Raw genomic sequence first — 22,928 nt, forward strand, 5'->3', positions numbered from 1 at the left:
GGAAGGCAGTACTTTGCACAAAGAGAGGGTAGCTGGTTTACTTCCTTTTCAGCTTCTTCCCCTTACTAAAGGTTGGGGGAATTAGTTTTAAAACACTTGTGTATTGGCGTGTTTCTAGGACTAACACCAATTTCTTTGGTTCTCATATAAGCTTATAGGAGCCTCTCTTACTGCTCTGTTAAATTCCATACATCAAGCAGGAGAATTCTGCACTTTTGGAAGAATCTTCACAAATTGCACCTCGTCAACACAGACAAGCAGGACTGCTTTATATTTCCTTCCATTCCCAATGCCTGGTGCAAGGCCACACCAGGGAAAATAGCTACCCATTCACCTCTGATAATTCAGATTCCTCTGAAAAGAGGCTGCTGCCTATTTAGCCACTAATAACTTAGTATGAAAAGAAGCCATACGTTCTCCTCTAAACTGACCATTCAGAAAATAAAATTAAATGGATTGACTTTCCTCTTATTAAAACAGAGCGTGAGAGGAGGGCACACTGGAATTATGACTAGAAATAAATAATTATTAGCAACTGGTACAGAAAAAAAAAAACAATTCTGGCCAAGATTTTCAAACATAGATGCCTAAAGTTAAGCTCCTTGGTGTGGGTTTAGGCACCTAAATAAGTGGCCTGATGTTCAAGAGCGCTAAGCACCAAGTCGCTCCTACTGAATTCAGTTCTCAACCAGCCCCAAATGTGGTAGTGAAAATATACTTGAACCACAATGTTAGGTGTGTTACAACAGCAACATGTAAATAAAAACCTTATAAGATGTCTTAAGACAAGGCCATTTAGTGTACAGTAGATCCCTACCTTAGTGGAGAAATAAACGGTACACAGAGGAGCAAAATCACTCCTATTTCAGTATACAGGAAGGTTGCAACTGCTGTCCACTGAAAAGTCATCTTCTCCCTGGACGGCCTGCAGGGGGGGACAGAGCAGTCACTGCAAATTGGCTTTGAGGCACGCAGGATGAATCCCGCAGCGAGCAGAGTTCAGGCTGAGCCAAAGCTTCCCCATTTCAAGTTAAACCGGATATTTAAGGCCCGAACACGCCCTCATGCTCGGGAGGGGTCTCAAGGTGGGTGACTGGGCGAAGGGCGGGGATTTTAAGAAACTTAGTCCGGAGGACGCGCAAGCCTTCTCTCCCCTCCTCGCATGAAGAGCTCGGGCGGCCTCGAGACTGCACAAACAGCCTCTCCTCCGCCCAGGGCCAGGGCGCTGTATTGAGGGCAGCCGCCCAGCGCCACCGGGGAGGAATCGTGCCTGGGCGCTACAGGCGACTCCTTTCCCTCGTGCGTGGGGGGGCAGCTGAGAGATTCCCCCCCCCCATTCCCGTTCCCAAGACAACGCTCCTGCACAGGGAGCCCCCAGCCCTTCCCCGGCGCAAGCCTCTGCCAAGCGCCAGGAAACGCCGCCGCCGCCAACCGGCCTGGGCAAGCTCCGGAGCACGGAGCTCGGCTCAGCCGGGCCTGCCCAGGCTGCTGGGATGTGCGGCCGAGGCACGGCGGGGGACCGGCACTGAGCGAGGAGGGTGTCAGGCTCGCACTGACTCACACGGAACAAAATCCTGCCTCCCGCCTCGGGGCAGCCGCGGAAACCTGCCTCCAGCCCGCGGAGCCTGAGGCCGGGAAAAGGGGGTGGCCTGACTAGCGACGCCTTGTCCTCCGCACCCGCTGACGGACGCCTGAGGCAGGCCGGCGGGCTGGGTCACGGCCTCCCCGCCCAATGGGAGGCCGGGGCGGGACTGCGGGCAGGCGGGCCCCCCCCCCCGGGGCGGAGGGCGTCTGGGGCGGGGACGCCTCGTGCATAGGGGAGGTGCCTCCTTCTCCCCAGGGAGCGAGTGTTGGGCTGGGCCGTGTTCATCCCAGCCCCCTTACCCCCGCCGTGACTGGCCCTCTTCTTACCTTCCCACGCCCCTGGTGGCTCTGCCCTCCTGCGGCTTCTGGCGTTTCTCCCGCCTCCACGCCCCTGTTGCCTCTCGCCACTGACAGCTGCCGCCGCTGGGTCTGGCAAAAGAGGCCACCGCTGCCTGCCCAAGTCAGGCTCCCGCCCCACCTTTACCTCTGCGGGTGCCAACCCTCCAGGATGGGCCTGGAGTCTCCCAGAATCGACATCGATCTCCTGGTGACTATTTAAAGCAACCCAGGAGATTTTAATAGGATATTTTAAGAAAATGACGCTATGTCATGTTGGGGGGGAATCTCCCGGAATAGCTTCAGTCAGAGTTGGCAACCCTGTTTACCTCTGGCTCTTCCAAAACTGGCTCCTCCGGGAGAACTCCACCCCATAGGAACTCCAGGGGGTGCGGTGGGGGCAGAGCAATAATATTGAGCATGCTTAAAGCATGTTCACAGTACTACAGACATTATAGGTGCCACTGGGGGCGCTGCCTATTGTTAAGGTTGCCAAATGCTTCCCCTGACATGACCCTGTTTACAGCCGCTGATAACTGTGCCAGTCTTTAGCCATTTGGGCTGAAATTTCTCATGCTGGGTGTCAGGCTCAGTTTTTTTAATGTCACCCAGAACCGTTCAGCTGTTTCCAGAAATGAGACTAGGTAATATACATTGTTTTGCTCTTGTTAAATTCTTGAGACATTTTATTTGAAACGCTTGGATGCCCCAACCAGGGCTTGAAGTTTGGTGGGGGAGGGGCGTGGCCTTTGTGTCAGAACCAGGCCTTTGGCAGGGGTCCTGTGGAGTGTACAGAATGGGATCATGTAATTGAAGACTACCAGAATACATATGCACAAGAGGGCTCAATTGAGGCTGTGATGTTCCCCGCTGGTGTTGTCTGGACCGGTGATCTGCTAGATCACTCCAATCCTTGACTCTGGGAGCCAGCCTTACCCTGCTCTGCTGTGAGAACCCCAACTCCTGGGCTGTTCACACACAGCCTCTGGCATGTAAACTGCTCCCAGCTACTTGCAACTGAATGACACTAGTCAATATCTCCAGTCCCAGACACCACCCTGGGAACCTCCATCTTACAGTGTCCAGTTATGCCCGCTGGACACTGCAAGCTTATATGAGTTAATCAATTTAACAAATAAATTGGTATGTACAAGGCTTGTTATCCCAAGGAGAGTCTCTGACATGCTTCAAACCAAATGCACTGCTTCAGGTAGAATAAACAAACAGATTTATTAACTATAAAAATAGATTTTAAGTGATTATAAGTCCAAACATAAGTCAGACTTGGTCAAATGAAATAAAAGCAAAACACATTCTAAGCTTATCTTAACACTTTCAATGCTCTTACAAACTTAGATGCTTCTCACCACAGGCTGGCTGGTTGCTCTTCAGCCAGGCTCTCCCCTTTGATCAGCTTGGTGTAGTATCTGTAGATGTAGGTGGAAGAGAGAGGAAGAGCATGGCAAAGTCTCTCCCTTTTATCATGCTCTTTCTTCCTTCTTGGCTTTGAGCCTCATCTTCAGAGTCAGGTGAGCATTACCTCATCGCAGACCCAAACTGGCCAAAGGAAAGGGGGTGACTCACTTGAGAGTCCAACAGATCATTTTGTTGCTGCCTAGGCCAGTGTCCTTTGTTCCTGTAAGGCAGGGCTGGGTTTGTCCCATACCTGCCCTGATGAGGTGTGAACTGCCTCTCTGCTCTTGGAGAGTTTTTGCCTGGGCTTATTTTAAGCCATGAGGGTACATATTCAGCCTCATAACTACATACATGAAATCATAACCTATAACCTTACTGTAACAACAATGCTCAGTGCATCATGAGCCTTCCGAAGACACCTGACATGACAAACTTTGCATTGGATACCACACAGTCATTTTACAAGGATGGGGGTGCTGAGGTACAGAGCGTCACAGAGGTTTCACAGATAACCTTAATTCTGGCATTCCCTAACTTTTGAATGTTTGGCTTTCCAACGTTAATAATGTCCTTTTAATGTAATTTTGTGTGTGTAATTAAGCCTTATAAATATTGTTATCACCATTTTACATACAAAGAAACAGAGACAGAAAAGTGCCTTGACACTGAGCCACAGACATAGCCAAGATTAGAACTAGGACTTCTTGCTTCCCACCCAGTCCTCTCCAAATAGCAGGACAGCAGCTTAAAGAGTACCAGAGGTATTTACTCACTGCCTGGCAACATGAGGCGCTTCCTGCAGTGTGGGTAGCAACATGGTGTCTGTCCCTGGCACCTGCTGGTCTTTAGATCTCAGGTAAAATGAAGTCAGCCTAAAAACTATATTGAATTTGATTCTAAGATATTCAGTATGGTGGTCTTCTTTTCTTTGCTCTCTCTGTGATACCTTGCCTGCTGGTGATACTTTTTCCTTATTTGAATATTATGTATTTATATTGCATCATATAGCACTGGTGTTGGAATTTGGTTTTCTTTTCTTTTTTACTCTGATCAATTGATTTATTTGGAATAATATGACCCAGATTAAAACAATTTTTTAAAATGTATTGTTATTCATGTAGTTTTGCAGCACAGTGTTCATGGCAGGTTATATGTATATCCCTACTCTGAAGTGCCTGTCAACTAAGGTTATGACCTTCTTAGCATAGGATTCATCATGCAATATATTCTATATGGGCAGAAGTCAACCCACACATACCATCTGGCAAGAGCAGAGGACCATGTAACTAAACCTTCAACCACTGAAGATAATATAGGGTTGTGAGGCGTCCGGTTTTGGTCCAGAACATCTGATCAAAAAGAGACCCTGTCGGCTCTGGTCAGCACCACTGACTGGGCAGCTAAAAGTCCGATCGGCAGCACAGTGGGGCTAAGGCAGGCTTCCTGCCTGCCCTGGCTCTGCATGGTTCTTGGGAAGCGGCTGTCATGTCTGGCTCCTAGGCGCAGTGGTGGCCAGGGAGGCTCCGTGCACTGCCTCTTCCCTGAGCGCCAGCTTTGCAGCTCCCATTTGCCTGGAACTATGGCCAATGGGAGCTGCAAGCGCAGTGCTTGGAGACAGGGGAAGCGCAAAAAGACACCTGGCTGCTCCTGCGCCGAGGGTCCACAAGGACATGTCGGCCACTTCCAGGAGCCGCCTGAGGTAAGCACTACCCAGAGCCCACACCCCTCACCCACTCCCGCATCCCAACTCCCTGCCCCAGCCTTGAGCCCCTCCCTCACCCAAACTCCCTCCCATACTCCGAACCTCTTGGCCCCAGCCCGGAGCCCCCTTCTACACCCCATCCCTAGCCCCACCCCAGAGCCTGCATCCCCCAGCTGGAGTCCTCACCCCCGCGCACATCTCAACCCCTGCTCCAGCCCTGAACCCCCTCCTGCACCCAAACTCCCTCCCAGAGCACGCAGCCTGTTCCTCCCACACCCCAACCCTCTGCCCCAGCCCGGAGTCCCCTCCCGTACCCAAACTCCCTCCCAGAGCCTACACCCAAACTTCCTTCCAGAGCTTGCACCTTCTCCTGCACCCCAAACCCTTTAGCGCCAGCCCAGAGTCCCCTCCTCCACCCCAAACTTCTCATCCCTGGCCCCACACCAGAGCCTGCACCCCAGCTATAGCCCTCACCCCCCCACACACCTCAACCCTCTGTCCCAGCCCAGTGAAAGTGAGCGAAGGTGAGGGAGAGTCAGCGATGGAGGTAGGGGCAGGGGCGGGGAGTTGTATGCCCGGGGTCCAGCAAATTCAGGGCCTGGGGGGCCCAACTCCACCAATGTTCATGTCCGGTTCTCTTCCCCAGCCCTGCCTGCTGCCCCTGCGCGCCTCCCCTGGAGTGTCCTTTGGCCCCGCCTGCCACCCCTGCGCGCCTTCCCCGAGTGTCCCTGCCTGCCCTAGGCAGCTGCCCCCTGCAGCTCCACACTGCACTCCCTCACTGGCCACTGATGGCTACAAGGGAGCGGCACCAGGGACAGGCTGAGGTGGCTACTGTGCCTGCGGGGGGGGGGGAGGAGGCGCATGGCAGCCCCCCCCACAGCAGGTGACTCCGAGTAGCAGCCTGGGGCGGCTTGGGTGAGTGCCGGGAGGCCCGGGGAAGAGCCCTTCTCCCCCTGAGCTCGCTGCTGCTGGTGGGGAGAGGGCTAGGGGGAGCCTGCCTGCTGTACCCCAAACTCCTCATTCCTGGCCCAGCCCCATGCCTTGCACCCCAATCCTCTGTCCCAGCCCAGAGACCGCACCCAGCACCCAACCCCCCTCCCAGAGCCCACATGCCCTCCCACACCCCAACCCCCTGTCCCAGCCCAGAGCCTGCACCCAAACTCCCTCCCAGAGCCTTAGGCAGGGGTGTGTGTGTGTGTGAGTGTGGTGGAGGAACCTGTTCTGGGCACCACCAAAAATTATACAAACCTGCTGCCCCTGGGTAAGGGGATGGAGTGAGTAGGGGCGGAGCCTTGGAGAAGGGGCGGGGCAGGGGCAGGGCAAGGGTATTCAGTTTTCTGCAATCAGAACGTTGGCAACCCTAAGTTAATGGCAAAACTTCCATTGACTGCAGTAGTGGATAACTGGGTCCAATCAAGAACCCTTAAATTACTATTGGTATCAGCTAATGCCCCAGTTGTATATGCTACTTTCCATAGGTAAACCCTGAGCCTACATGGAGCCCCATTCATTTAAATTAAGTTCTGTGTGGGCACAGATGTCTAGGATTGGAGAGCTGAAAGCCCCGTACAGAAGATGCTTACTGTTTTAGGTTCAGGACCTAAGTTAGTAACACCCAACTGCATATGCAGGTAATAAATATTAAAATAATCCCAATATGGGGCAAGCATTCTATGTCTACCACAGGGGTGCTGGAACAATTTTTATAGTGGGGGTGCTTAGAGCCATTGAACCAAATTGTAAACCCCATATATAATGGAAACTACTTCAAGCCAGGGGGTGTGGCAGCAACCCCAGCACCCCTTGTTCGAGCACCTATGGCAGGGGTGGGCAAACTTTTTGGCCTGAGAGCCACATCTGGGTATGGAAATTGTATGGCGGGCCATGAATGCTTATGAAATTGGGGGTTGGGCTGTGGAAGAAGAAGGGTGAGGGCTCCAGCTGGGGGTGCGGGCTCTGGGGTTGGGCTGGGGATGAAGGATTTGCAGTGCAGCAGGGTGCTCTGGGCTGGGCCCGAGGGGTTCACAGATCCGCAGGCACCTCTCCCAGAGCTCCCAGAAGCAGCAGCATGTCCCCTCTCTGGCTTCTACGCGGAGGCATGGTGCCAGCCAGGAGGCTCTGCGTGCTGCCCCATCTGCAGCCACCGCCCCTGCAGCTCCCACTGGCTGCGGTTCCCGGCCAATGGAAGTTGCAGAACTGGCACTTGGGGCGAGGGCACCGTGCAGAGCCCCCTGTCTGCCCCTACATGTAGGAGCCATAGCGGGGACATGCTGCTGCTTCCAGGAGCCGTGCAGAGCAGGGCAGGCCCCCAACCCTGCTCCCCAGTGGGAGCTTGAGGCCAAATTAAAAGGTCTCATGGTCCAGACGTGGCCTGCAGGCCGTAGTTTGCCCATCCCTGACCTATGGTCTACCATGGATTAAATAAACAATCTCCAAATGTTAAAAGAAGCCAAATTAATTATGTTAAGAAATCACAGCTAATAATCCTCCCTTCTTGACTCTCTGAACTCAGCAGGCCTGCTCATGATGAGTACATAAAACAAAGAGTTAAAGAACTCAGCAATTAGAGATAAGTAGTGGGTGGTTGAGTACAAAATTTGATTAATGAAACTTCCAAGGGTATATACAGTAACACTATAAAGAATCCTGATCCTACTGAACTGAATCGTTTTACCATTTATTTCAATGGAAAACAAGATCCATCTGTGACACCCTAGTACCCCATATTCACCACTGTCATATAATTATATTTTGTACAAAGTATGCCTTGTGAGGTATCATTCTAAATGTCTTGATCTGCTAAACATTAATATCTCACTGGATTGTACCTGCTATCATTGTATTTGGTGTTATGAAGTTTTGCTATGTATGTGTTAACGCAATATGTTGTGAAGTTGGAAACACCTACAACGAGCCTTTCAGGTACAACAATGAAGAAGTTAGACAGTGCTAATGGCCTATCAGCAAAGGCAATGAACCATGGAAAAGGCTGTCCTCACCCAGGAATGTTTCAGCTAACCTATGAGTAATGGCTGCTATGACTCAGCAAGGCGTGCAAGGGCATGTGACCAGACCACATGACACTGAACTCCATTTTGGTACCTGTATTTTTCCATAAACTGGGCTGGGAATTTAGCTTAGAATAAAGGGTTCCTACCGTATGGAAAAACTGTATAAGGTGGGGAATGATATAATGATTTGGCCTCACTCCCCACACATGAGAACACCTGGAAACCCTGAGGAACAAAGACTGAACTGGGGGAAATGCTGGTCCCAAGCTAAAGAGATTTCTAGCTTGTGTATGGAAGCTTGGTGAACTGCTTGTATCATCAGTAAGGGTGAGAAATTGCTAATCCAAATCATATCTATTTAGCATATCAGGTTTAAGTTGCGTTTTGTTTATTTGCTAAGTAATCTGCTTTGATCTGTTTGCTATCACTTAAAATCTATCTTTCTGTAGTTAATACATTTGTTTTGTTTTATCTTAAAAAGTGTGTTTTTAAGTGAAGTATTTGGGAAAATCTCATCTCAGTTAAGAAGGGCTGGTGTGTATATTCCTCTCCACATCGAGGGAGTGGCGAACTGAGTAATAAATTCATACTGGTCAGGTTTTTGACCAGAGTAGGATAGTACAGGATCCTGAATGCTATGGACAGAAAAACTCAAAATTGTGAACGGTCTTTATTTCAATAAATAAACCTAGATAATGCTGCTGTAATGTCTCAACTGTGGCACATACTTCATTAAAACTAAACAATGACTCTCATCTTTTCTGCTGCCATATTTAAAAATTCTCATGTAAAAAACATTTATTCCAAAATAAAACGCAGGGTTGGGGGAATCAGAACACCACCCCAGAACAGTTTATGAAGTATTTAATACAAAAGTTAATCAGGTCTAATCACTTACAAAATGATTACATATATGATTCAGACAATTAGAAAATATTTTTATATTTAACTATACTGATACTTCCAGAGGTATGAGAGTCAACAAACTCCTAATTCCTTATAATTTATCACTTATTGGCATGAATTACTTTATAAACATACCCCATATGAAACATGATTTTTGTTCAAAATCTTTATTATACTGGACTCAAATGGCAGGTGTAGAATGTTACTACCTTGTTCTAATTTTCACAACATTTTGCTTATGGAAAACACAGTGCATAGTGACAATCATGCTTTGGGTGAACAATTTATAAAAGACAAGATTGTGAAAACCTGGCTGAGAGAACCAGGTTTAAAAGTTTTCTAACTTTTTTTTTTTTTTTTTTTGGTGATTCAGAAGAAAGACTGCTTCTTACTCACACTCATTTTATCCTATTTCTGTGTGACAGGGTGCTGGGCACAAACTGCTGAGCCTGTCCTCTGTCATGCCAGCTCCAATTATGCAAGGTAGATTAGAGCTCGTTAGAGAAACCTGTGCCTAACTGGCAAAGGGGAACAGCTGCCAGCCTAATTAGCCTGCGGCTGCATAAACGCCTCAGAGGAAAGAAGCTGAGGAGGCAGAGAGAAATGGGGAAGCTAGAGAGTGGAAGAAGAGTAGGAGTGCCTCTCTCTTGGTTATAGAAACTGACAAGTCCTTAAGGCTGAAACCCCCAAGCTGTGTATGGTGAGAAGGTGGTGGGATTACATGCTGTAAATAAACTGCACCAGTGATTGCTAAACCACAAGGTCTCTGAGGTTTTTTTTTGGCGTGAGGCAGGAGCAAAGGGGGCCCTGCTATGCCTTGTTACATACTGTCATGTCATTATTATACACTGTACAGGAGGGGTGGCCAACCTGTACCTGAGACGGAGCCAGATTTTGCCAATGTACATTGCAAAAGAGCCACAGTATTATGTCAGGAGCCCCTATTGGCTCCAGTGCCCTGCCTGCCAGCCGCCCTGCCGATCAGCACCTCTCCTCCTTCCCTGTGCCTGATGCAGGAGGCTCTGGGGGGTGAGGAGAAGAGCAAGAGCTTGGGGAAGGGACAGGGCCTTGGGGGAAGGGGTGAAGTGGGGGCAGGGCCTGTGCCAGGGGCAGGGGTTGAACAGTGAGCATTGGAAAGTTGGCACCTGTAGCTCCAGCCCTGGAGTCGGTGTCTATGCAAGGAGCCGCAGATTAACCTCTGAAGAGCCGCATGAGACTCTGGAGCCACAGGTTAGCCACCCCTGCTGTACAGGAACATCTACTGTTAGAAGTGTTGTAGCCTTGTTGGTCCCATGATCTTAGAGAAATGAGGTGGATGAAATAATATATTGGACCAACTTCTGTTGGTGAGAGAGACAAGCTTTTGAACTTACACAGAGTTCTTCAGGTCATCTGTCCAGCAAATGAAAATATCAGTATCCTTGGTTTTGTGGTGCATTTGTCCAGAAATTCTTCCTTAAGAAGAATGAAAAGATTGATGTACTGGAGAGCCATCCCAGTACTCATGGCTGTTCCCCCTGATTTGGATAAATTATTTGTTGGTAAATGTAAGATTGTTATGGGTGAGGATTAAATGGTTGAGTTTGGTGATGTCTGGGGTGGGTGAACGCTTTCCACAAATCACTTCATAACTGACCTCTCTATCCTCATCCTCAAAGGAAACCTGCACAACACTTTCAAAAGACAAGCTTGGGAACTCAAATTCATAACTGCTAGACACCAAAAATCATGGACTTAGACACTGGATCTATGGCTCATTATAAAAATCTGCAACCTACTAATGCCTCCTTTATCCTATGACTGTAGAGGTGATACTACCCACTTCACCGTGAATGGTCTCTTGAAAGATGTGTTAAGCCCTTACCTCTTCCACCTTCTAGTTAGCTGTAACACTCTGAGGAGCTGGTCTTGGTGAAGACACTCCTAAGCCAATGGGAGAGATCTGTAGTTAGTTACCACCTCTCAGGAAGGTGGATTATATCAATGGGAGAAGCTCTCCCATTGACATAGCGTAGTCTACACAGTGGGTTAGGGAATTGGATTTTTCACACCTGAGCAACGTAGTTGTATTGAGAGAGGTCTGAAGTGTAGAGCTGGCCTGAGTATCTTTCCCAGTCTTGAAGAAGAGCTCTGTGTAAGCTCAAACTCTTACCTCTCACTAACAGAAGTTGGTCCAATAAAAGATATCACCTCACCCACTTGATTTTAGGAACATATACTGTACATAGTGCATGCTGAACAAATCTTTTTAAGATCTGTGCCCTAAGTCTGCAAGTTACTTAAACATGTGTTTAACCTGAAGCATAGACATAGCCCTATTTTGAAGTGAAGGGGACAGTACAAGCACATGCTTAATTTCAAGTACTGATTCAAGGTCTGACGCGAGAGCTGAGTTACCAAAACAATTTCATTCTGGATTTATAGTATTCCTTAACATTAAAGAGACATATCTTCCATTTGAAAATCAATTAAGGAGTGGAAACTAAAATTTCTTAATTTTCTTCCACTTGGCTAAGAAAATCTGGAACTCTACTGAGTTCAATGCCAGTTTAAGGGATTTCAGGCCTTCAGAGTAGCAAATGGGAAACCTAAAGAGGGGCAGCTGTGTGAAGCCTTTCTCTTCTGTGATTTAGGGGCCCATATAATTAAAACCAAATATAAATACTGAATTTTCACTTTAGATAAATACATGCTGGGCGTCTCAATTGAGCTTTTCTCAATTAAGTGAACAATTCTATGTAATTCTGTTTAATACACTTTGAGCCTGTTCCTGTGGCCCTTCTAGTCACGTGAGTAAGGGTAGCAGCATTGGGGATGATCTTTGAAAGCACTTTAGTACTGCATATATAATTTATTTTCTAATAAGACACTTTGCTTACAGCATCACAATCTTATGTATGGTAATGCATTGCCATATATAAAAAAGCTATTTTCAAGTCATGAATATTTCCTGAGTGGAAAATAATGTTGTTATAAAATGATCACTTCAGAAATGTCCAGTAATGTTACACTGCATGAGATCTTTCATGCACTGTGATTTTGACTAATAAATATAAGCATGGGGAAAGACTATCACTATAACAATGTACCCGCAGCTCTAAAATATAAAATGCAATATTCACATGATTAAAATACTTTAAAAGCTGTTACACCCCATAGTGTTCATTAAGGTAGTCCAGAACCGCTGAGGTGCTTGATAAAACATTAAAAACCTTTTTTTCCTGTTTTGAAGTTATCCGTTCCATCATGTACATTAAATGATGATGAAAGCACGTAAAAGGAGTCCCATGTTCAAGAGCAATGTCAACCCAGTCCTGGATGCACTTCAAAGGTGTCTCTTCATATCCTGCAAACATGGCTGGATTGGCTAAGAGTCCCCTAGCAACCATTACACCTTCAAATGGAAAATTTGAGAAGTGTTAATATACAATTTAACTTTTAACTTTTTTATGTTTACCTGAGGGTTTTGTATAGCACCCATCACCACAGTATCTAATACTTGTGAATAGCTAACTACAGAGCAGTAGAAGCTGGAAAGCCAATATGACAGTTGCACCCTGGGAAACTCTGTTTAACAGTCCAAATCCAAGATTACCTGTGATATTTAAAGGTCCAGTCTACCCAGCTTAATAGCACTTCATGATAGAGAATTTGAAAGAAAACACAGCATATACAGAATGGGAACTTTTCTTTCCCAGTTCTTTGAACAACCACAACCAGTCCTCCAGTAATATTTTCTTTTTATTAGTTAAAACATAGGATGATCCTGTTTTTTTAAGCAAAATTTATTACTGATTGACACACAGTGAGGAAACAAATTCATCTCTTGTGTAACTCAAATGACTTAAAGAATACTTGCACTAGCTGGTGAGACCTCAGCTGGAATAGGGCATCCAGTTGTATTGTGGGAATAGGGCATCCCACGCTGTAGGAAAGTTGTGGACAAACTGAAGAGTCCAGAGAATAACAAAAATGATATAAGATTTAGGAAACCTGGCCTATGAGGAAAGGAGAAAAAAACTGGGCATGTTTAGTCTTGAGAAAAGTGGACTGAGAGGGGAACCTGATGATAAGACTGCAAATTTGTTAAGGGCAAGTTATAAAGAGGACAGGGATCAATTGTTTTCTGTATCCAAAGAAGTAGTAGTAATGGGCTTAATCCACAGTAAGGGAGATTTAGGTGAAACTTTCTAACTATAAGAGCAATTAAGCACAGGAATAAGCTTCAAAGGAGGTTGTAGAATCCCCATCATTGGAGGTTTATAAGAACAGGTGGAACAAGCACCAACCAGGGACGGTCTATGTTTACTTGGTCCTGCCTCAGGGCTAGCGGCTGGACTTGATGACTTCTTGAGGTCCCTTCTAGCCCTACATTTCTGTGACACAGACAGACTGACTGGGGAGTACAAGGAAACAATAATGCTGAAACTGACTAGCCAGATATTTGACAAAATCCAGGACAGAAAGTACTCCTCCTTCTTCCCTTTATTTGCCACAGTAACAGATCCATCTCCCACCTGCAAGGGCCAAAATGGCTGCCACTGAGGCACCCCTTGTACCAGTGGTGGGCACCCTGCGGTGGGCCGTGAGACAGTTTGTTTACATTGACTGTCCACCTGCAGCTCTCAGTGGCCGCGGTTCACCGTTCCCGGCCAATGGGAGCTGCAGGAAGCAGCATGGGCTGGAATGGCGAACCGTGGCCACTGGGAGCTGCGGGCAGCCGTGCCTGCGGACAGTCAGTGTAAATAAAAAGAAAAGGAGTACTTGTGGCACCTTAGAGACTAATCAATTTATTTGAGCATAAGCTTTCGTGAGCTACAGCTCACTTCATCGGATGCATTCAGTGGAAAATACAGTGAGGAGATTTATATACACACACAACATGAAAAAATGGATGTTATCATTCACACTGTAAGGAGAGTGATCACTTAAGATGAGCTATTACCAGCAGGAGAGCGGGCGGCGCCGGGGAAAGAAAACCTTTTTGTAGTGATAATCAAGGTGGGATCATCTTAAGTGATCACTCTCCTTACAGTGTGTATGATAACACCCATTTTTTCATGTTCTGTGTGTATATAAATCTCCTCACTGTATTTTCCACTGAATGCATGCGATGAAGTGAGCTGTAGCTCACGAAAACTTACGCTCAAATAAATTGGTTAGTCTCTAAGGTGCCACAAGTCCTCCTTTTCTTTTTGCGAATACAGACTAACGTGGCTGCTACTCTGAAACCAGTGTAAATAAACTGTCTTGTGGTCCACCAGCGGATTACCCTGACGGGCCGCAGGTGGCCCACCACTGCCTTGTAGGAACAGAATGAACCGTTATCTGTCTAAAAGAATTCTCCAATAATGTCATTAATCATTCATATTAGGTTGATGAGTGTCTGAGGCTTTTCTGTGTGTAGGGGTGGGATACAGTATTTAAATAAAGGGCTTTTGCAGTTTGCCTTGGAGGTCCTTATTCATAGTTATGCATAGTAGTACTCTAATGCTTTGTAAGGATAAGGCCTTTTCCTGTAGGGATGTTGTAAAGCCTTTGTCTGCAGCCATATTAGGAGAGCAGCAGCCATGAGCTAAGAAGCAGGAAGTCACATCCTCACATTCCATCTAAATTACATTAAAACAATGTAATATTGGGCTATTAAGGAGATCCTGTCCTAATAGCACCCACTATCATCAGATAAAGAAACAGAACTTAAGATGATTAAAGAAAACTCAGTTTGATAGCATTCTGTCTGGCAAGAAACTGCTTATCAAGAGTTTTGGTTGTGAAATCCTCATTTCTTTATTGTTTTGTCTTTATGGTCCCCACTTCTCTATTGTTTATCTGTATGATCTGTCTGGTTCTTTGATTGTTTCTGTCTGTTGCATAATTAATTTTGCTATGTGTAAATTAATTAAGGTGATGGAGTATGATTGGTTAAATAATTGTTTTACAATATGGTAGGATTAGTTAGTAATATTTTAGTAAAATGATTGGTTAAGGTACATTTTAGCAGGACTCAAGTTTTACTATATAAACTGTGGTCCAAAAGGAATTTCTTTGGGAACCAACTCCAGGACACAGGCCCAAGATCAGAACTGACAGACCTCAACACTCTGCCAATGACACTGAGCAGAAACTGGAGTCCCCCAGATGACCTGATCCTGACTGGCCATCAAGAAAAGTTCATCTCTCTTATTGGGAGTGGTGAGCACTGTATGTGTCGCATGTGCATTCTGTTTTGGTGATTGTTAATAAATAGAGGTTAAGTAGGATATTACTGTGTAAGGCTCTTTCACTGGTAAAAGACCCTGTAAACTCTCGAACGATTAAGCCCTGAGTCCACAGTGAATGGGTGTTTACTCTGAGTCCACAGGGAATGGGTGTTTATGTTGAGCCCGGAGAAGTAGAGCCCAGAGCCCACAGAGCGGTAAAGTTAGGTGCCTTTTGCCTAGAGCCCTAGGAACTGGGAAAGGGTGGGGGTGCCTAAATTAACTGGGTTACGCCTGAGTCTTAGGAACAGGGTAAGGGTGTGTGCCCTAGAGTGTAAGGTTACGCCTGAGCCCTAGGAATGGGGTAAGGGTGGGTGCCTAAATTAAGAAGGTTACACCTTGAGACCATGGAAGGGTAAAGGTGGGTGCCCCTAGAGTGCGTAACAGAGAATTTTGAGTGGGTAACAGCTTTTAAGTGTGTCTGCTCATGAATCCTTAAGATGTCGGAATCAATGAACTTCATATCTCAGTTCATTCCTTGAAGAGTGCAAAACGCTCAAATATAAATTCAACTTACAGACAAATTGTGTATTTTAAAAAGTATGTTTCCCAGCAAGTTTACTGAAATAATACCCAAAGTATGCTGAGTTCTTACCATCTGTCCCCGTCATATGATGAATATTCTCTGCATCTTTTAAAGTTTTAACGTCTCCATTAGCTACAATAGGTATAGACGTATTTTGTTTAATTATTTTAATTGTATCATAATGTACTGGCTGATGTCGTTCTTCTATATTTCTACCATGAACTGTAATCCAGGAAACTCCAGCTGCTTCAGCTTTTCGACAGAGATCTACAGTTCTCTTTAGATCATCATGGATTCTAAAATTCCAAGAAATGTAATAATTATCCTCACCATCAGTTATCTCAACTGCATGAAATCCCATCATAAAGCAAAGTAAACAAGAATTGAAGAAAGAACGTTATTGTTGGAAGATGAACAGATCTTTTATCATATAACACATTATTTTAATAAATTAATATCCGTGGATTTAGTACTGACGTCAATCATGTCACTCAAATTGAAAGGGTGTCCAAACTTTATAACAATTGCCAGAAACCCATGAGGCTCTTAAAAATATATAATTTTGCGTAATTTTGTACCAAAAATGAAATAACTCACATTTATATAGCACCTTTTTTTCTGAAAAATCTCAATCAACTTTAGATCTTTATTAACAGAAACTGCTGATATTCCTGTGTAGGTTTTGGATGACCTCCTCCACACTGAAATACAACATGGCGACACATCACAATATTTTAGAAGTCAGTGAAGTGAAGGATATCTTTTTCCAACTGAAACTGGAGTGGGAATTTAGGTAGGCAGAGTGACACAAATTGAAATTTGATAAGGAATGTAATAAAATCTTTAAGCAATCACGATTTGTCAGGATCTATTTTTAATGCCTCATCTAAAAGACAGCTTCTCCACCTGGACTATGCCATTAATACCATACTAGATCTAGTTCTAAACTGGTAGAAGGAAAAATATCACTAACTGACCAGCATCATTTCCTGTTCCCCCTATGTTCCTTTGAGAACTCCCATCCAAGTGGTAACTTGACCCAAGCTTGCTTAGCTTGGTTCAGAGCACTAGGTGATATGGTTGCATAAACAATACAAAACTATTCAACTAGGCTGTGATCATTTTACCTTTCATGAATTCTGAGTTTTTAAAAAATGTATGACTTTTATGTTGCTTTGGATATCAGTGTGTTCTTGCAAACCAAAGCACACTTGAGGACATGTAGCACCAGAGAAACACTGATTGCCATTTTGTAGGATTACATGTCTCCAAATGTATTTTGGATGAGAAAGAAAACAGATCCTGACCAGCTGGGGTTGTTAAAGACCTCAGGGTTGACCTACCAAAAAGCTGAGTGCAAATCTCCACAGACCATGCTTATGGCACTTTTTCTGTAAAGGTAATATTAACCCAAAACATTGCCTGTTTTGTCTGATTAAATAATAAACATGCTTTATTGTCTTGAGGCATAGTAGTGGTCTAAACTTACCTTATCTTAATAGATACTGAAAATCTGGGGTTCTCGACTTGATTTCGTACATGTCTCACCATATCTTGAACCAGCTCTGGTTTATTTATTAAACAAGCACCATAACCTTCCGCCATTGCCCATCTTTAAGTTAAAGAGAACAACGTTTGCACTGTATATTTGCAATAAAAGGTCAGTTTCAACCTAATGCACTATTTCAGTTTCCTTTTTGACACATTTGTGAATTATTTTGTCAATAGGGAAGAAGGCAGAGATAGCACTGGCTATGGGTGAAAGATGTTCTTATGGTTAAGGCTCACGTCTTGGGAGATGTAGCTTCAATTCCTGGTTCTATCACAGATTTCCTATGTGACTTTGGACAAGTTACTTAGTCTCTCTCCAATCCAGTTTCTAATCAGCTAAATTATAACATATTTACCCATCCCCTTGCCCCCAAAAGGGCATCATAAGGAAAAATAAATTAACATTTTTGAGGCACTCAGATACAATGTGATCTGGGCCATTAAACAGCTAGATTTCTTCTTCTATATAGAGTCATGGGATGTTTTCAAAGAGAAATTACTTTTATGAGGACTGTTGGAAAAAGGCCCTTATTTGTATGGCCCTCTTAATCTAACTGTGAAAACTATACCCGTGAGAATGGCAGGATGTACCGTTTTCCCTAACCTAATTGCAGCTATTTATTAGTATTTAAATAATTTGTCCTTATAAGCAGATTTTCAAATTAAAAAAACCCAAAACCCTAAGCCAAAAACACAGATTTTCCTATGGTTTTGAAATTGGAAGCTTGGTCTCTTGGGTGGACTGTGCAAAGTAAATATAACCATACAGCTCTGATCACACAAAAACTCTCAATTTGATATTTCAAAGCAGCTGGGTTAAAAGATAGAGAGAAACTAATACATTTCAATGTGTAAAATTATTAGGAGATAATTGTTATTTCAAGTCATGAGAATCTAATTAGACCACTTGAGTAATTAAATATTTGCACTTATTATAAGTTACCTATGGTTGTGCTTCCCTACATTTTCTAGTTGATGTTTTCAGTTTGTAAAATGTGTTTTGACTAAAACACCTCCAATATTACTTAATAGGTCTAACTTGAACCACTTAATAAATATTTTCAATTGTGTATGAATATTTTCAGTCTGACTGGGTCACGACATACAAGAACAAAATCTGGAAGATTTTAAGTGAGGAGCAGATCACTGATCTCACTGACAAACATTTAGCACCTAATCAAAGATGCAAGTAGTTCTTGAACATTAAACAATCACGACTTAATACAGAAGGAAGAGTTATTTCAAAGGATATTCTTTACTTGTAGAAGTCTCTCAGGCATCAGGACTTACACCAACATTTTGAGAATAGCCACAAAGTTTCCCTCAATATACTTCCCAAGTCACTTGCAATGAAGCTTTCATTCCCTGTCTGGTAAGTCAGTGTGCAGCATTTTTGATGCCACTGTTAATGCCTCTTCAACAATTGTCCACCAAAGGTTGCCAATTCCCTATTAAGTCAACACTCAACATCATAGACTCAAAGAATGGCACCTTGATAATATGCCTGGACTCTACTGTCTCACCAATGCAGAAGGTCTCCTGAGACTGCTTTCTGAATGCTTTCTCAGGAAGACAAATCAGAATTTCTACATTTAAGAACTACCATCAATCTATCACTATTTCTTTTGGATTTGGAAAACTAGGAAGTGATTTTTCATTTTTCATTGTCCCTAATTGTTTCGTTCTTCCAACTTCTTAAAGTTTTACCTCTGAGGACAGCCACAATTTAGGTCTATTCCATCTGCAAAAGGACAGATGATACGGGCAGCATCAGATAAAACCTGTGCTTCATTAGCAGCAAACTGAACAATCAGTGGGCGATCACCTAGTCAAAGAGAGAGCTCTTTTAGAATATACCATAACAAGAACAATGCATACTACATATGAAACTCACCCTTACTAATTCTTTAAGTCAGTCAGCATAATCAGGTCTTTAATGTAATCAGTATAACAACAGAAGATTTAAAAAAAACGGTAAATAAAGAATTCTAAACTTATGAATGTTTTGTTATTCCTGGATAAAGTCAATCTCTTGTATATCTTCCTCTCCTGCTATTTCTAACAGCAGTACTGTTTCAATGTGTGTTGCCACAAGAAAATAATTTTTAGAAGAAACATTTATTTCTAAAAAAGAATTCCACTCTTTTTACAAAATAAAAATAGTCTCCAATGACAGAAAGAGAGACAAGTATTTTTTTCTAAAAAACACAGACTTCATTTCTTATATTGCCTTATTTGGAAGTTCTGACACACAAAATATAAGGAAACATTAGAAACTGAACAGAATAGGGTTCTTATAATGGTGACATATTAATAACCAATTAAGAAGTAAAGAAATTCAGGGTTAAGTTTTAAATATATTTTTAAAGAAAGAAAGTTGGAAGGTTATAGTTCATAAAACCTAAAATGTCAGCAAGTCTAGAAATAATAAAGCACCAGTTCTAGCACCAACCTTAATTACACAACTTTATCCATATCTGATTTTTTTAAACACATTCCACAGAGCACTGCAAGACCAAAGAAAACTCTAAATATGGGATTATAAACTGCAAACCTAATCCTCTAATTAATGGCTGGAGACCAAACTCTCCACGGCCTTCATGGTAGAAGCCACAGACCATATCTCACAAATGGGTATTCCTGGAGAAATTCTGCACTACTGTATGTGCATAATTAATGAGCCATGCATAGTTTTAATTTTTTGCACAGAAAAGAGCTTCTGCCAAAATGTTGCTGAAGTTCCACCTTTTGCCCACCAGAGGATACTGTGATGCAAGAATAGGGGCAGCTCCCAGCAGAAAATAACTTCTGCAGTTCTGTCCTTTTCCCACAAAATGGCGCTGTGGGCATAGACCACAGTAACAGTTCCCAGCCAGCGGGGGAAGAAAAAGGGTTGCTGGGGGCTGCAGGGCGGTGTCAGACAGGGGCTCATAAGGGTTAGTGGAGGAGGACAGACTGGGGCAGAGGCTGAATGGGAATGGAGGCACAGGGCCACATGGTGATGGGGGAGGGGGTGCAGAGCTACATAGGGAGAGGTGAGTGGCTGGGTGGGGGCACAGAGACACAGTGGGAGGGGGTGCAGGAACACATGGGGATGGGGCAGATGTGCCTGACTGAATGGGAGAGGCTAGGGGTCAGCCAGGGTCTGCATGGGGGAAGCTCCCTAACAATTCCTCCCCACCCCCTAAAAAAAATGTTCCATACGTTTCCCACCCACACACAACAACCCTCCAAGTTCACACCCAGGCTCCGTTCCAGCAATCCTTCCTTCTCCCTCAGCTCCTCCATTATCCTTGACTCCCCCAAGCCTTTGCACTGCTTCTGAGGGGTGCAGGAAATATGGTTCTGTATTGTAGTTTAAATGAATTATTATTCAGAGTTCTGTATTAATATGCTTAGTAAGGATTTATTTGTCAAGAACGTTTTCTGAATCTTTTTTGTTGTCTGCATTGTTACAGACATACTTGCTGACAGGTATTTTGAAATAAATGACCAAAAATAATTGAAACTGGTGTGATTATATTGTGTTATTCTGACAAATAAAATATGCAGAATTTTAAAATATTGTGCGCAGAATTTGTAATTTTTTGGTGCACAATTTCCCCAGGAGTAAGATGAAGCAATCTTTGGGGCAGATCCTCAGCTTGTGTAAATTGTCATTGACTTCAATGGAACTATAATAATCTACACGAGCTGAGTTCTGCTCCTTGATTTTAGAAAGGCATCAGAGGACATCTGAAACATCCAAAAAAGTTGGCAGGTTCAGATAACCAGAAGAATCAGTCATGTAAAGCTAAGTGCTGAAGCTCCCAAAGAGTTTTTAAAACCACAAAAAAACGAAGCCTTGAATAAAAGGTCCTGTGGAACTTCTAAGTTCTGTAGGACCAGAACTACAAAAATCTTTGCCATTGTACTTATAAGCCCAGAAATACTAAGGACAGGTCTACACTACGGCAGGGATTGATGCTCTGAGACTGATCCACTGGTGGTCGATTTAGCGGGTCTAGTAAAGACCAGCTAAATTGACTGCAGATCGCTCTCCAGTTGATCCCTATACTCTACCCCTGATGAGAAGAGTAAGGTAAGTCAATGGGAGATTTTCTCCTGTCAACCCCCTGTGGTGTTGACCCCACAGTAACTCGACCTAAGGTACGTCGACTCCAGCTACGTTATTCACGTAGCTGGAGTTGCGTAACATAGGTCGACTTACCGCAGTAGTGTAGACATAGTCTCAGGTCTGATTCTCTTTATGTCTGCAAGACTTAGTACCTCAGCAGCAGTGCAGCTAAAGGCTGCTCTACACTGGGCACTTACATCAGCATAGCTACTTCTCTAGGGGTGTCAAAAATCCATCCATCTGAGAGATGTAGCTATTCTGAACTGTAGACACTGCCAGGTCTACAGAAGAATTCTTCTGTCTATCTAGCTACCGCCTCTCAAGGAGGGGGATTACCTATGCCGATGGAAGAACCCCTCCTATCGGCGTAGGTAGTGTCTACATTGATGTGCTACAGCGGTGCAATTGCAGTACTGCAGCTGTGAAGCTGTAGCATTTCAAGTATTGACAAGCCCGGTGAACCCTGGGGGGATATAATCAACCTTCAGTTAACAACCAGAAAACAGAAATGCCACCAAGTTGAGTGTTAGACCTTGCTTCGCTTGGTCAACTAGATTAATAGAATTTAAGGCCAGAAGGGACTGTTATGATCATCTAGTCTGATCTCCTGCATATTGCAGGTCATAGCACCTCACCCGTCTGCTCTGTAATAGACCCCTAACCTTTGCTTGAGGTACTAAAGCAAAGTACCTCAATACAGAAGATGTTTTTATACACACAGACCATGAAAAAATGGGTGAGATGGGGGGGAGAGAAAACCTTTTGTAGTGATAAACACCCATTTTTTCATGGTCTGTGTGTATAAAAACATCTTCTGTATTTTCCACAGTATGCATCCGATGAAGTGAGCTGTAGGTCACGAAAGCTTATGCTCAAATAAATTGGTTAGTCTCTAAGGTGCCACAAGTACTCCTTTTCTTTTTGCGAATACAGACTAACACAGCTGTTACTCTGAAACCAGAGAATCTACCTTCTAAGATCAATTATTGCATAAAATCCTCTGAAAAAGCAAGAACATATACAATAAATACCTTTGCTTGTTGTGAATTCACTGTCTCTAGCTTTCACAGATCTGACAAAATCAGCAGCAATTATCATTGGTGTATAACACAAATCACAGTTGTATTTCCTGACCAAAGTTCTGAAAGCCAACCTGTGAGCATATGGACATTTGAATTGAAACAAACAAACTAACAAACTCAAAACATACATTGTTTTCCAAAATAAACTATTTTAAAATTAAATTATTTAAGTGCGTTTAGCCATACAGCACCTAATATAGTGGGGTGTCTAGGTATTACCACAGTATAAACAGATAAACATGCATATTTTGAAGCGTGTTTTCCAAACTGTTAAAAAAAGTAACCAAACTTATTTTTATACTTAACATACATTTACATGGAGAATCCATTGAAAGTGTATAGCTAAACATGATGTGTTACTTACTTTGAATATCGGACCATAGGGGCACATATTTTTACAAAGTGCCGGGAATGAAACAAATCTACTGGATCCTTTTGTT

The 22,928-nt window shown here is 43.9% G+C and overlaps 2 protein-coding genes and 1 long non-coding RNA gene across 6 annotated transcripts in view; 1 reads left to right on the forward strand and 2 right to left on the reverse strand.

Moving 5' to 3' along the window:
• The window catches only part of LOC144275810 (B-cell receptor-associated protein 29-like), a 53,962-nt gene extending 52,020 nt beyond the window's left edge, over positions 1–1,942 (reverse strand). The window contains exons 1-2 of one of the 2 annotated variants that reach the window (XM_077835352.1): positions 1,912–1,942; positions 818–925 (exon numbers count right to left, since the gene is read on the reverse strand). In XM_077835352.1, coding sequence (XP_077691478.1) covers positions 818–909 — 92 coding nt within the window. In that variant the 5' untranslated portion in view covers positions 910–925; positions 1,912–1,942. Of the gene's footprint in view, positions 1–817; positions 926–1,563; positions 1,715–1,911 lie in introns of those variants that run through there. The other variant, XM_077835351.1, reaches the window with a different exon arrangement.
• Positions 950–17,234, forward strand: LOC144275828 (uncharacterized). Its single transcript, XR_013348111.1, has 3 exons — positions 950–1,085; positions 14,993–15,156; positions 15,972–17,234. It is a non-coding gene; the product is annotated as an uncharacterized LOC144275828 (long non-coding RNA).
• The window catches only part of DUS4L (dihydrouridine synthase 4 like), a 14,909-nt gene continuing 881 nt past the window's right edge, over positions 8,901–22,928 (reverse strand). For 2 of the 3 annotated variants that reach the window (XM_077835329.1, XM_077835336.1), the window contains exons 2-7: positions 22,853–22,928; positions 22,438–22,559; positions 18,997–19,114; positions 17,228–17,350; positions 15,808–16,034; positions 8,901–12,349 (exon numbers count right to left, since the gene is read on the reverse strand). The exon at positions 22,853–22,928 is cut by the window's right edge and continues 60 nt beyond it. In XM_077835329.1, the coding sequence (XP_077691455.1) occupies positions 12,102–12,349; positions 15,808–16,034; positions 17,228–17,350; positions 18,997–19,114; positions 22,438–22,559; positions 22,853–22,928 (914 nt within the window). In that variant the 3' untranslated portion in view covers positions 8,901–12,101. The remainder of the gene's footprint in view (positions 12,350–15,807; positions 16,035–17,227; positions 17,351–18,996; positions 19,115–22,437; positions 22,560–22,852) is intronic. The other variant, XM_077835344.1, reaches the window with a different exon arrangement.

Source organism: Eretmochelys imbricata, chromosome 1 (assembly GCF_965152235.1).
Source record: "Eretmochelys imbricata isolate rEreImb1 chromosome 1, rEreImb1.hap1, whole genome shotgun sequence".
NCBI lineage: Eukaryota > Metazoa > Chordata > Testudines > Cheloniidae > Eretmochelys > Eretmochelys imbricata.